Source organism: Astatotilapia calliptera, chromosome 14 (genome assembly GCF_964374335.1).
Source record: "Astatotilapia calliptera chromosome 14, fAstCal68.1, whole genome shotgun sequence".
NCBI lineage: Eukaryota > Metazoa > Chordata > Actinopteri > Cichliformes > Cichlidae > Astatotilapia > Astatotilapia calliptera.
This window is the reverse complement of record NC_137435.1, coordinates 1,215,898-1,230,000: the sequence shown is the minus strand read 5'-3', so window position 1 is coordinate 1,230,000 and position 14,103 is coordinate 1,215,898. Positions and strand designations below refer to the sequence as shown.

At 46.5% G+C, this 14,103-nt stretch overlaps 1 protein-coding gene across 1 annotated transcript in view; it reads left to right on the top strand.

The window, feature by feature from the left end:
• The window catches only part of ano7 (anoctamin 7), an 18,479-nt gene extending 6,581 nt beyond the window's left edge, over positions 1 to 11,898 (top strand). The window contains exons 3-24 of the mRNA XM_026193496.2: positions 1,114 to 1,168; positions 1,248 to 1,375; positions 1,835 to 1,942; positions 2,017 to 2,153; positions 2,228 to 2,285; positions 3,011 to 3,121; positions 3,207 to 3,372; positions 3,446 to 3,536; positions 3,641 to 3,737; positions 4,087 to 4,230; positions 4,308 to 4,445; positions 5,499 to 5,597; positions 5,782 to 5,884; positions 6,359 to 6,470; positions 6,561 to 6,615; positions 7,538 to 7,635; positions 7,794 to 7,945; positions 8,035 to 8,240; positions 8,498 to 8,640; positions 9,889 to 9,979; positions 10,076 to 10,195; positions 10,269 to 11,898. Coding sequence (XP_026049281.2) covers positions 1,114 to 1,168; positions 1,248 to 1,375; positions 1,835 to 1,942; positions 2,017 to 2,153; positions 2,228 to 2,285; positions 3,011 to 3,121; positions 3,207 to 3,372; positions 3,446 to 3,536; positions 3,641 to 3,737; positions 4,087 to 4,230; positions 4,308 to 4,445; positions 5,499 to 5,597; positions 5,782 to 5,884; positions 6,359 to 6,470; positions 6,561 to 6,615; positions 7,538 to 7,635; positions 7,794 to 7,945; positions 8,035 to 8,240; positions 8,498 to 8,640; positions 9,889 to 9,979; positions 10,076 to 10,195; positions 10,269 to 10,421 — 2,565 coding nt within the window. The 3' untranslated portion in view covers positions 10,422 to 11,898. The remainder of the gene's footprint in view (positions 1 to 1,113; positions 1,169 to 1,247; positions 1,376 to 1,834; positions 1,943 to 2,016; positions 2,154 to 2,227; positions 2,286 to 3,010; positions 3,122 to 3,206; positions 3,373 to 3,445; positions 3,537 to 3,640; positions 3,738 to 4,086; positions 4,231 to 4,307; positions 4,446 to 5,498; positions 5,598 to 5,781; positions 5,885 to 6,358; positions 6,471 to 6,560; positions 6,616 to 7,537; positions 7,636 to 7,793; positions 7,946 to 8,034; positions 8,241 to 8,497; positions 8,641 to 9,888; positions 9,980 to 10,075; positions 10,196 to 10,268) is intronic.
• The last annotated feature ends 2,205 nt before the right edge of the window (positions 11,899 to 14,103 follow it).

Sequence of the window (14,103 nt, the reverse complement as noted above, 5' to 3'; positions counted from 1 at the left end):
TATATATGCATCCATCCATCCATCCATCCATCCATCCATCCATCCATCCATCCATCCATCCATCCATCCATCCATCCTATATATCCATCCACCCATCCATGCATCATCCATCCTATATATCCATCCACCCATCCATCCTATATATCCATCCATCCATCCTATATATCCATCCATCCATCCATCCATCCATCCATCCATCCTATATATCCATCCATCCATCCTATATATGCATCCATCCATCCATCCATCCATCCATCCATCCATCCATCCATCCATCAATCAATAACACATTAGCTGTGTTAGCCCTGCTGCTTGTGCCCTGCTCTTTATTTACTCTTGTGAGCAGGAGAGTGAGAACAGTCCTTATCACATTTTATTATTTAACTTGGACAGCAGAGCAGCCGTGGTGCATAATAAAAATGTAAAAAGGCTAGATTAAACCACTACAGTAGTAAATTAATTTAGAGTATAATTATTTTCTTGTATTTTCACCTCCTTATTCTGAGGTGTTTCTACTGGTACATGTTTGTAGGTAAATGCCATTTGATTTGATTTGACTGTAAAGCAGGTAAAACGTGATTCCAGTGGAATTCCACGTGTGGTCGTGGGCCGTCTGAGTGCTGTGGCATTTTTCCACAGTTATGCAAACAGTGGGTTTGTGGTGACAAGTTTACACACGTGAGTCGGCTAATGTAATGAGCACACAAGTAAACTCCGTATGAATAATTCATAAAGTCGGCACGTCGTCTCTGTCCCACAGAAATGAATGGATTGGATGCCTCATAGATAAAATGGTCTTTGATTGATTGGATTGTACAAACAGTGTATCCTCTCCTTCCTTGCCTGCAGAGACAAACATGGCAGAGCATTGTTCCAAAACAGCGTTCTCTCCTTCAGAACCCTTCTAAAGGTGCTTGTCTCCACTCCAGGGCCTGCCAGGCTCCATGAATAACTCTGATCATCAGCAGGATTCAGTCCTTTAAGCCTTCACTGGAAGTCTCACAGTTTCCTTAGAATTACAAACTCTTAGTTTCAGGAAGCTTTTTGAAAACAGACCCTGCTCTTTGATTGTTTTCCTCTAAATTCAGTCTGACAGGTTTTATTATTTCCCAGAATGCAGTTCAGCCTGAGGATGGGAATGTTTTCAGTGATGGATCGACTCGAGTCGGTGAGTAGAAAACAAAATCATACCGTTCCAAACGCAGCGTGTTTAGCAGACGAATTAAACCTGTGATCCTCTCGGACAGACTTTGTGCTGGTGTGGGAGGAGCCAAGGAGCATGCAGGAGGAGAGCATGGGTGTTAGCCCCGCCCACCGCCGGTGGAGGGAGGAGTTTCTGAAAAGACTGAGACACTCTGGACTTCTGCAGGAACAGGTAAGCTAAACAAACACAGGTGAGTCTGCAGGTAAGGCAAACATGGAGGAAGTGAAACTAAACTGTCACATGACCCACATGCCACCTTCACTTTGGATATCAGGAAATAAACAACAGACATTATATAGACAATAACAGACATAATTGTATCATTGGCTTACTGATGATGTGCTTCTATGTGTTTCTGTTTGATGGATGGAAGCTAACCAGCAGCTAAATGCACCTTTCAATCAATCAATCAATACTTTATTTATATTATAGCTCATTGAAAAGACCAGAGGTGCTCCAAAGTGTTTCTCAATAGTAAAATATGAAATCAAATTTATTACATATGGGTACAGATGCATAGAGTACAAATACATTTCCAGAAAATAAACAAAGCACTAATTAACCCGTGAGTACTAGTTATGATGTTGAAAGGAGGTGAAGGACGCTGAGCTCTTTTCTTCTTCTCTGCAGAAGGAGGTCCTCCAGACAAAGAAGAGGATCTGTTTTGTCCTCCTCAGCGCTCCGTGGAGCGTGCTCTGTTACTACGCTGAGGAGATCAGCCTCAGAGTCCCACTGCAGGTAAAGCCCACGTCCTCTGCCGCCGTCCTCACGCTCAGCAGCCATCTCACGGCATGTCCTCTGTCCTCCTGCAGGTGGTCACCGCCCCCATCGTTAACTGGTCCGAACAGATCCTGTCCAAGCTGTCTCTTCCCAACCTTATGTCCCAGGACGTCCCCAACCCCCCGCCCGACTACTACACCTGCCAGTTCAGGACCAACAAGCTGGAGAGGTACAAACACTCAGGACCTGAGTCCCGTGTCACCCTCATCCTCCTCCTTCACTCTCCCTGTTTCCTGCCTGCAGGTTTTTGGGCAGCGACAACAAAGACACGTTCTTCAAGACGACCCAGAGACACCAGGTGGTGAGTGAAGAAAACAAAACGGTCTCGAGGAACTCGTGGCCGTGCCGTGCACTTCACTGTGGTGCATGTAGAAATGAAAACTGAATGTTTATGGTGTATTTTAGGATAGTTTGACTATTTCAGAGGACAAATCCAGAACAGAGAAACAGACAAATAAATGTTAATATTTCAAAAAATCTTTAAACAAAAATACACAAACCAACATCTAAGAGTTTTTAACCCAAAGAACCTGAAAGTGTGAATTTAAGATTTCTTGTGCTGCTTCATTAATGACACAAAACCCGAGCAGACGGGAACTGTGTGTTTGGTCGTGTTGGGAAAGTTTCCAGTGCAGCTTCAACAAACTGAGCTGAGAGCGAGCTGCTCTGATTGGCTCAAAGGCAGAAATACCAGCGAAGCAGATCCAGGATGTATCGGTCAACAGACGGATGCTGGCAGCGGCAACGCCTCCTCCTCAAACAAACTCGACAAACACACACACACAAATGTCCGTGTGTGTAGCACTTTATTTTATGAGTCTGTACTTCCTTAACAATCCACTGAAGTTTCCTGAAAACAACACAAACATGTTTCTGTGGTTCTGAGTGGAGATGGCTGTGGTGTTCTGCAGTGTCCTGGAGGCTCTGTTTCTATTAATGCTAAAAGTTTCACGGAAACAAAGTTTCAGCCCTAGACATGGTTATGCTAGCTTAGCTGAGTCCCTTGAAACCCTCGTGTCCCTCTAGCTGTACGAGATCTTAGCCAGGACTCCATACGGTTCGGTGAAGAACGGGGAGGTGGGCGTCGACCGTCTGCTGAACGAGCAGGTCTTCACCGCCGCCTACCCGCTGCACGAGGTGAGATGTGCACCACGAGCCTGGTCTGAAGCTGCTGTGATTCCCAGACTGAAGCCCAGGCTGATGTTTGATACCATGTTTGCAGGGAGATTATCAGCTGCCGACCCCCCCGGTCAGTCCCCAGAGTTTAAGCCTGAGGCAGATCCTGTATGCTTACTGGGCCCAGTGGTCCTGCTGGAGACGCTACCAACCTCTGGACCACATCAGGGAGTACTTTGGGGAGAAGATCGCACTTTATTTTGCCTGGTTAGGTAAATATGAGGAAAATACCTCCGATGTTATGCCGTTATTTGGTGACAAGCGTCTCACCGTGTCTGCATGCAGGCTTCTACACCGGCTGGCTGCTGCCGGCGTCTGTCGTCGGGACGGTGATCTTCCTGATCGGGTTTTGGCTCGTGGCCACCGACGTTCCAGCGTGAGTACAAACTCATTGTCAGCGTTCATTTTAAAGCAGTTTGTGAGGACATGCTCACTCGTCATGGTTGATGCACCTGTGGTGATCTGTGTTTGAATTTGTAGGAACGAGTTGTGTGGTAGCGGAAACAGCTTCATCATGTGTCCGCTCTGTAATATCTGCTCCTACTGGAACTACTCCAGCATCTGCGTCACCTACAAGGTACCTGCCACCACCACACCTCTCACATTTATTTAAATGTTTCCGTTCTCTGGGAAAACACAGGGCGAGACAAAGCAGCCATGTTCCTTATTCCAGCATATATTCATGCATCACTCATCTCGCTGATCTCTGTGAGATGGATCGTGGATGTTTCTTCAGAGGTTTCTGTTTCCTGATACGTCGCCTGGCAGATTAATAGTTGGGCAGTTTAAAAGTGGACAGCAGTAGACAACTCTGTCCTCTGACCTCATCAGGTCCTCTGAGCTAAATGTTTGGAAACCAGCACAGGCTGATGTTACTGAGCCATCTGTGTATCCACCACTCTGAAAGGCTGCTTGTGTCTCTGCAGGCAGGTCTGCTGTTTGATAACGGAGGAACCGTTTTCCTCAGTGTCTTCATGTCTCTGTGGGCCATCACCTTCCTCGAGTACTGGAAGAGAACATGTTCATCTTTGTCTCACCGCTGGGACTGCTCTGAATTCCAGGACATCGAGGTGCGAAGCCGTCGCTAAGTTAACCAGGGGATTGTTTCGGGAGGTTTGTGAATTTGTGAATTTCACATCTTTGGCAGGAGCGACCTCGTCCAGAGTTCACCGCCATGGCACCGATGACCATGAGGAACCCGGTGACCGGAGCGGAGGAGCCGTATTTTCCTGAAAATAAGCGGTTCAACAGAACTCTGACTGGCTGCATGGTCATCATCATCATGGTGAGTCTCCTGAAGTCCTCGTTGCCAACACAGTCTAACACGCACGTCCACCCGATCTACGGTCACGGCTTCCACAGGTGTAAGATGATTATTGCGTGATGCCAGCAGAGGGTAGCGTCGTTTCCCACAGTGGCCCCTCCCCCATCCTGCTCTGGAGCTGGCATTCACTCCCGCCTCCAACATGTGAAGCAGTTCTTGTTTGGGGGTCAGCGCTGACATCACTGTGATGGAAAGGAGCTGCAGGTTGGAACCATCAGGGACTGTGGGTGATGCTAATTCAGATTCTGTCCAGCCTGTTATAATGTGGTCTCCATCTATGACCACGACTCCAAAGAAGTTGGGACACTGAGTCAAACACAAATAAAAATATCATGCAGTGATTCGCAAATCTCACAAAGTCTCGTTTTATTGCCAGTAGCACATGTAGTGCTTAAACTGAAACACATCCTGTTGGATGTGATGGAGAACAGAGCACCTTGAAGCCACATGTGACCCATGGAACTGACAGCTGGCACATCTGGAAAGGCTCCATCAGTGCTGAAAGGTGTAAAGTGGTGTTAGAGCAACATCTGCTCCATGCAGATGTTTCTCAGGAAGGTCTTTGTGTTTGAGCCGGACGACGCTGAACAGCAGACTGCTTCTATAACAGCCTTACGGCTTCAAAAAATCACTTCCCGATGTTTTTATTCACATTTACAGCCTCAGTGGTGACAAAGATGTTAACACCCACCATCAGCTGTACGTTAGACGAGCAGCAGGTCTCCTACGAGCTTTCTGGCCTCACGTTTCTTCTGTTAGCACATTTATGTTTGGGTTTGCTGCAGAGGAGAAAATTAGCCAACCTGAAGCAGCTGCTGTTGCCTGTGTGCATGTTAGCAGGTTCATTAAGTTCATGATGTCATGCTTGACAGATCCATATCTGGCCAATGAGATTTCTCTCCCATATGCTAACCAGTCAGTGTGCATCTACATTTATGAATCTGTCTGTGTCTCTACCTTAAATGAAATCAGGTGTCAGTGGATAAAAGGTCTGAAATGACTTCTTCCGCGCAGGTCGCTGTGGTGTTGATTTTTCTCACGGCCATCATTTTGTATCGCACCATCCTCAGCATCATCATCTACAAGTCAGAGTACAGCTTCTTCAGCTTCTCTGTGAGTAAGAGGCAGCTCGCCTGCCTTCACCTGGGTCCACAAAGCTTAACCGAGGACTGCAATATCACTGACGCCATCACACCTGTCTGTGTGTGTGTGTGTGTGTGTGTGTGTGTGTGTGTGTGTGTGTGTGTGTGTGTGTGTGTGTGTGTGTGTGTGTGTGTGTGTGTGTGTGTGTGTGTAGGCTGGGAGAATAGCCAGTTTCTCAGGGTCAGTGTTGAATCTGCTAGTCATCCTTCTGCTGTCCAGGATTTACACCGCCCTGGCCCACATCCTCACCCGCTGGGGTGAGTCTCCCTCCACGTCTCAGCCTCGTTTAAAGAAACTTTACACATTTTCATAAACTGTAGAATTCTGTGAAGATGTCTGATTTTTCTGAGACCAGTTTATGAATATTTTAGGAAGTCTACTTTTAGTTGATAACAAATAACAGCTGCTAACGAGCTTTTACTAAGTAATCTTGGTTTTTCATTTTCACCACTGTTCAGGTAAAAATAGACAAATTTAATTTGGCGCCATGATCTTCATTTCATCTGAAGGTGTGTGTGTGTGTACTTGTTTAGACATCTTTGTGGGGACCAACAGTCACTTATGGGGTTTGAAGCATTTTTGACTCAAAATGTGGTTTTAGTGTCAGGGTCAGGTTATGGTTAGGATTAGGCATGGTTAGGGTAAGCAGCTGGGATAAGCATTATGTCAATGAGATGTCCTCACTAAGATATGAAAACGAGAATACGTGTGTGTCTGTATGTTGCTGTCAGAGATGCATCGCACTCAGACGAAATACGAAGACATGTTCATCCTGAAAGTTTTCGTCTTCCAGTTTGTTAACTTCTACTCGTCTCCGGTCTACATCGCCTTCTTCAAAGGCAGGTGAGAGCCAGCGCAGAGCAGGCTGATCATTGAACTGATGGACTCGCCTCGGCTGGTTTGTAAAACCTGCTGATTGGTTGTTTGTTTCAGGTTCATTGGCTACCCTGGAAATTACAACACTTTGTTTGGAGTCCGCAACGAAGACGTGAGTTGATGATTGTGGTCATGTGATGATGATGTGACGATTACAGAGAAGTTGTCATGCGCCGCGACGCGCGTGCACAAAAGGGTCCAGACGCAGACTCAAGCACAAGCAGAAAATGACACTTTATTATAGCAACAAAAACCAGAACCAGAGGAGCAAAACGAGGAACTAAAAAACCCGGGGAAACAGTGACGCGAGGAACCGTGGGAGGCTGCAACAGAAAGGGGAGAAGATTACCAGGGAGCCGGGAAGCAGGGCAAACGCATCAAGACTGAGTTAGACTAGTTGGCTTACAATTAGAGCGGGACCGTGGGAGCTCGGGAGGGACGTCCGTGAGAAGGGAATCCGTGGAGGTAGTGGATGGGCCAGATGACGCACCAGGTGATCCAACTGGGCAGGAGGACGGGCAGGAGGACAGGCAGGTGGCAGACGTTGAACGCCGGATCGAAACCTAGACACAAGTAGGCAGATTTAACGCAGCTCCAACGAGATATTAATGCAACGCTTTCGCGGGAGTCTAGTTGCCACAGAGAGGTGATTAACGGGCTGGCGTGGAGCCTCCGTCAGTGCCGGGCTAAGTAGCTCTTCGGGTAATCACCCCGATGGAGAGCAGGTGTGCCGGTGATGGCCCAGCCCGGGGGTGTGGCTACCCGAGCATCACACATTCCACACGCAGGACCACGGACCGTGACAGTAGCATCAGATCTCTGCATGGAGACCTTAGGTCAGACACAGTTTTTCAATGATGCTGTGAGTGCTCACAGACCATTTCAAACAACTGCTTTCCAAAGTGGGACATAAAGCACCCAGAGCAGCATGTGTGAAGTTATAGTAGGGTACCTGCTGATCCATCAGCTGAGCTGCTCGCAGCTGCATGAATAGATGAACCACTAAACTCCGCCTCTCTGGCTGTGTGTTACAGTGTGGAGCAGGTGGATGTCTCATTGATCTGGCTCAGGAGCTGCTGGTCATCATGGTGGGAAAACAGCTGATCAACAACATCCAGGAGTTCATTTCCCCGTAAACAGACACACACAGATACACAACAAAGTGCACGAGAACAGACTGCATCCTGGTGCCAGTGTCTCTCACAACAGTGATGCATAACGCACAGTTATGTGGATTTGTGTCACCGAGCGCAGTCTCGCTTTGCAATGATGTGGGCTCGTTACTTGCAGGAAGGTGAAGTCATGGTGGCAGAAGAGGAAGCTGAATCCTCAGCTGAAGGAGGCGGGACAGGAGGCCCAGAGGCAGGAGGAGGCTTCTCCCTGGGAGGCAGACTACCAGCTGCTGGTCTGTGAGGGACTCTTCAGCGAATACCTGGAGATGGGTGAGTCCCAGGTTTATCCTCACATCCTGGGAGACGTAGAGTTTCATACGAGTCTGGTCTTCACTGTAAATCCTCCTCATCCTTCACAGTGATTCAGTTTGGGTTCATCACCATCTTCGTGGCGGCGTGCCCCCTCGCTCCTCTCTTCGCCCTCATTAATAACTGGGTGGAGGTCCGTCTGGATGCTCAGAAGTTTGTGACTGAATACCGTCGCCCGGTGGTAGAGCGAGCTCAGGACATCGGCATCTGGTTTCCCATCCTGCAGTTCATCGCACACATGGCCGTCCTGAGCAACGTAAGACTGTTTTGGTGTTTTACGTATGGACGAACAGGTAACGCTTGTGGTGTCCTCGGATCAAAAATGGTCCCTAGGTGAATGGCAAACAAGCATATGCGAATTCCAACCCCGCCGATGTCACTCTCACCTGTTTGGCTGTAAAAGCCCAATTTGTATTTCCAAATTTAGCTCAAAACATACGTTTTGTTCGCACCACAACCATAAATCATGAGCCTATAAATGAGCCGCCAACGAATCTGGACTTGTATTTTCAGGCGTTCCTCATAGCGTTTACGTCATCCTTTGTGCCTCGACTGTACTACCGCTACACCAGAGACAGCACACTCAGTGGCTTCATCAACTTCACTCTGGCTACATCACCGCTCAGCTACCAGCAACAGCACAACACATCCTGCAGGTAAGCATCTGCACCACAACACCATCACCGAGAACCGCATGGGCCGGCTGAGCCCGGTCGGGCAGTTATGGACTTCATTTGAGCACCAAAACAGTCTCAGTCATATGATCATACAAGACCAGGCATCTCAGCAGCTTTGAGGTTGGGCTCAAAAGTGAAATGTCAAGTTTTCAAAGAAAGAACTTTGATTAGAAACTGAATCTAAAGCACGATAGCAAAGTGTCCCGACTGTTTTAACTCCACGTCAGTAGCCACATCTTTGTGTGCCTCACACTTGTGAGCTCATCACTGCCAGGTCAACACTTCATCTTAATACATCCTCTGTGGTCATTAGCCACGTTATAGACTCTTCATATGGCACATAATGGAACAGGAATATCATTTATATGTAGATGCACATCTCCCCTGACCAAGTAATGTTTGGGCTCAAACTGGGCTCTGTCTAACATTACGTTCAGCTAATGTGGGACTGGAAGTAGATTACATTAGACTTACTGGTCCCACATGATCACAACACAGTGGTTGTCATGATCAGAGTTCGTGGAGGTCACGATGGACCTGCCCAAGCTTAAAATGGGTGGACGCCTTTTTTCTAGATGTGTTTTCAATGAGATCCAAAGACAATTCAGTTTTATTTACACAGCGCCAAATCACAACAACAGTCGCCTCAAGGTGCTTTATACTGTAAGGCAGACCCTACAATGATACATACAGAGAAAAACTCCACAATATGACCCCCTATGAGCAGCACTTTGGCAACAGTGGGAAGGAAAAACTCCCTTTTAACAGGAAGAAACCTCCAGCAGAACCAGGCTCAGGGAGGGCGGTGAGATGAGGAAGACAGGACAAAGACATGCTGAGGAAGAGAGACGGCAGACAACTTTTTACGTTTTTATTTGACAACCTAATCTTGACGTCACCTTTCATTTAACATTTGGTCGGTAGGAACAAAATCCTGAGGACAAATTTACTGCTGCTGTTAATGTTTCGAGTGCTGTAGAGGAACCAGAGAGCGTCTGAATGTTTACTGCAGCTCATTTTAGTTATTCTGCAAATTTAAAATGCTGGTGGCGTCATAATATAGTGGTTTACAGCTCTGCGGTTAAGTCCCAGCAGGAGACACAGAGCCTTTGTGTCTGAAATGTATCGGGAGTGAAACTGTGCCACGTGAAATCGTCGAAGCTACCTGCTGTGAACGAGTAGCACAGTACCTACTGCAGGCGATCGACGCGTCGTTATCGTCCACAGGTATTGGGCTTTCAGGGATGAAAATGGTGAATACCTGCCAGAGTACTTCCACCTCCTCGCTATACGGCTCGGTTTCATCATCATCTTTGAGGTCAGTGTCTCTCAGACTTCACTGAACCCCGAGCGGTCTGTGAACTGCTGATCGGCAGTCCGCACATTGAAGACTTGTCCCATTTTTCTTCCTCAGCATGTAGTCTTCTTCATCGGCCGCTTAATAGATTTGATGGTTCCTGATGTGTCCGAAGAGGTGGAGATGAAGATAAAGAGGGAGCACTACATGGCTAAAGAGGCTCTGGCTGAGAACCAGGTATCAAAGTTAACAGAGTGTCACATGACGGTTTGTCTCGCAGTTTGTTTACTATCGTGTTCTATGCCTGCAGTCTCTGGGGAAGACCATGATTCCTGGGAATGGGGAAGCCCCGCCCAGTGAACTGCGACAGCGTAGATCCAGAATCTCTCCACAGGAGAGCGACCCACCGTCACCGAACCTGGAGGAGATCGCAGAGGAGACTGAAGCAATATTCAGCTCCTAGGACGAAGCTCAGGTGGACTTGGGCTACAACACCCAACGCTCGTTTTTAACCACTGGCTGCTTATCACTGTGCCTGTCATCAAATAACTCTTTAACTGTAACTTACTATTTTCAAAACTTGCCATGTTTGTTGTAATTGAAGTTTCTGAGTTAAATGCTAAATGTTGCTCAGCAGCACCTGATGGGAGGCAGTTAGCGACAGCGCTGTAACATGAGCTGGGCTTTTTCATGTAATGAACATTTGGATATCTGTTACACATAAACTTATACATATCCAATAGGGGTGCAGCGATACTCGCATGGATATTGAACCGTTCATACAGTGCTTTCGGTTCGGTACGCATATGTATCGAACAATACAACATTTTTAATTTATTTTATCAACTTTCCTTCTGACGATGCTGTCTGTGTTGAGCGCTCAGTGGATCTGCGCTCGACAGTGCAGCCTAGGCGGAGTAGTCGAACGCAGATTCACTGAGCGCAGGGCAAGCTAGCGAGACAGAAGTTAAGCTCTCCTTGCAACATGGCAAACTGAACCTCCCCCACCCTCATTCAGATCTGGCGTTTGGAACTATTTTGGTCTTCATGTGACGTATGACCCTGAAGGTAAGCGCGTCATGGACAAAAGTAAAACAGTATGTTGGATGTGCCACGTAATGCTCAATTACATAGTGGGAGCTAGTGTGTTAGCGCAGTTAGCTCGTTAACGTGTTGACACCATCCAGCCCCACGCACGGGGCGAACCGCGGTAGCTGGTTAACGGAGATTTGCCGTGTTGTGGCGTTAAGGTTATTTCAGATTAACGCTGACAGCACTAGTGGGAACACAACGAATATGACTGCACATTTACTCCGACAGCATCCTAGTGCAAAGACAAGTGGAAGCAGACAAAAACCACAAGCACGCATGCTACAAACTTTACCCGAGTCATTTAGACAGCCGTTAGCACAGGATTCTCCTTATGGGGACCTGATATGTTTAATATGCTGCTGAGAATATAGTCCAGAAGAAGCGTATAGTAGAGCTTTTATTTTGAAAGAGCCATTTCTCTGTAATAAACTCTCTTTTCCAAAGATGAGTGATTCCTCCATCAGATAGATTTATTTTTTTTATTACTTTGTTGTTTCAGCAACATTAAATTTAAAAACTGTACTTTTGAGTTAAAATATATATTTAAAATTTTAATAAATGACAAATTAAAAAGGCATGAACATTTTTTGTATCGAAAAAATATCGAACCGTGAATTTTGTGTATCGTTGCACCCCTACTATCCAAACACTTTACGGATGATTACAGAATCATCAATGCTGGCATGAATTTCACTGTGGATGAGGTAGCTTCTCTCACACTGTAGCTGAATGTGCTGTTTATGTGTATTTGAATGCTTAGTCAGATATCTTTTGTAGTTTAGCTTCTACTGATGAAAAGTTTTAGTTTATTTTCTAATAAAAATTCATGGCCAAGAAGATTTACATTATTTTTGGTATTTTCCATTTTTTTCACAGTTTGTTGTTTGTTGTTCTGTCTGTGTAAGCTCAGCATGAGGACCACTGATGAAAGTGGTGATTAGATGTTCAACCATATCCTCCTGCAGAAGAACAGGCCCAACAGCAGCTACCTCCATCAGCAGGACATCGCCCCACAAAAAATATTTGAGGAACATTTTTCAGATACTCGTGTGATCAAACCTTTTGCACGATTGGATCTGCTTCCAATATTCCAGATCTGACTGAGCACGAAGAGGCCCGAACGACCCATCATTTACGACGTGTTTCCCAGACATGGTTTAAGCCCGTTCCTAAAGTAACAGATAAGTTCAATCTCCACTGAAAACAATCTTAGTCTGAAAAAAGGCTCAACCGAAGCCCAGAGAACTGAGCAATAATTTTCAGCATTATACTGCAATAAACGTGTCACGGCTGGGGCAGCAGTCGCGTGGCGGAATGAGTGAGACCCAGGATGCAGCACTTACTGAGATGCAAGGGTGGTTTATTATACATCAAATTCAAATTCAAATTTTATTTGTCACGTACACAGTCATACACAGTACGATATGTAGTGAAATGCTTGGACAACTGCTCGTGACCTAAAGAAAACAAAAAAAGGAAACGGCTATGAATAAGATAGGAAATAAATATGAAAAATTAAAAAGGGTAAATTTAACTAGGAAGGAATAAAATATAAATTAAGGTTAAAAATGAAATAACTGTACAACACAAATTAGAATGAAGGGTAAATTTAACTGGGAGAATAAGATAAAATATATAAATTAAAGTTGAAAATAAAATAACTGTACAACAAAATACACAATATAGAACTATATAAGAATGTATGAAGAAATATAAATAAATATATACACAATAACAGCAGCTGTACAAGTATTAACTGGAAATGAAGAATATAGTGACCAGTGTTGTGCAAAACCAAAGTCCAGAAAGTCCAGTGTGTGTGTAAGAACTGTATGTGTGGGTCAGTACTGTGTGGTGGTGTGATTGAGAGACCGTATCGCCTGCGGGAAGAAGCTCCTCCTCAGTCTCTCTGTGTTGGTCTTCAGGGAGCGGAATCGCTTTCCTGACCTCAGCAGAGAGAACAGTCTGTTGTTGGGATGGCTGAGGTCCTTCACCATCTTCCTGGCCTTGGTCCAGCACCGCCTGCTGTAGATTGAGTGCAGGTCAGGGAGCTCGGAGCGGATGGTGCGCTCAGCTGACCGCACAACCCTCTGTAGAGCTCGTCTGTCCTGCATGGTGCTGTTCCCGAACCAGGTTAAGATGTTTCCCGCCAGGATGCTCTCTATGGTGCACGAGTAAAAGTTCCTGAGCACCTTGGAGGGCAGTTGGAAGTCTCTCAAGCGTCTGAGGTGGTAGAGACGCTGTCGGGCCTTTTTCACCACGGTGTTGATGTGACAGGACCATGACAGGTCCTGCGTGATGTGAACTCCGAGGTATTTGAAGCTGTCCACTCTCTCCACTGGGCACTCGTTGATGACGGGGGTCTGGTAGTTCCTCTCCTGCTTAGTGCTGAAGTCCACTATCAGCTCCTTTGTCTTACTGACGTTTAGAAGGAGGTTGTTCCTCTGGCACCAGTTCTCCAGATTCCTAATCTCCTTCAGGTAGGCCGTCTCGTTGTTATCAGAGATCAGGCCCACCACGACGGTGTCGTCAGCAAACTTGATGATGGTGGTGGAGCTGGTAGTGGCCACGCAGTCATATGTGTACAAAGAGTACAGCAGGGGGCTCAGAACACACCCCTGGGGGGCTCCAGTGCTGAGAGTGGTGGAGGCTGAGACATGTCCGCCCATCCTTACTGCCTGTGGTCTGCCAGTTAGGAAGTTGGAGATCCACTGACACATAGATGAGCTGAGTCCCAGATGCTCCAGCTTGGTGGTGAGTGTGGAGGGAATTATGGTGTTAAATGCAGAGCTGTAGTCTATGAAGAGCATTTTAACATAATTCCCCCTTCTAGTGTCCAAGTGAGTGAGTGATGTGTGGAGGAGATGAGAGATGGCATCGTCTGTGGAACGATTTGGACGGTAAGCGAACTGTAGTGGGTCCAGTGTGTCTGGTAGTGAAGAAATGATGAAGTCTCTGACCAGGCGTTCAAAGCACTTCATCACTACTGAGGTGAGGGCTACAGGGCGATAGTCATTGAGAGAAGCAGGGTGGGGTTTCTTCGGGACAGGAAC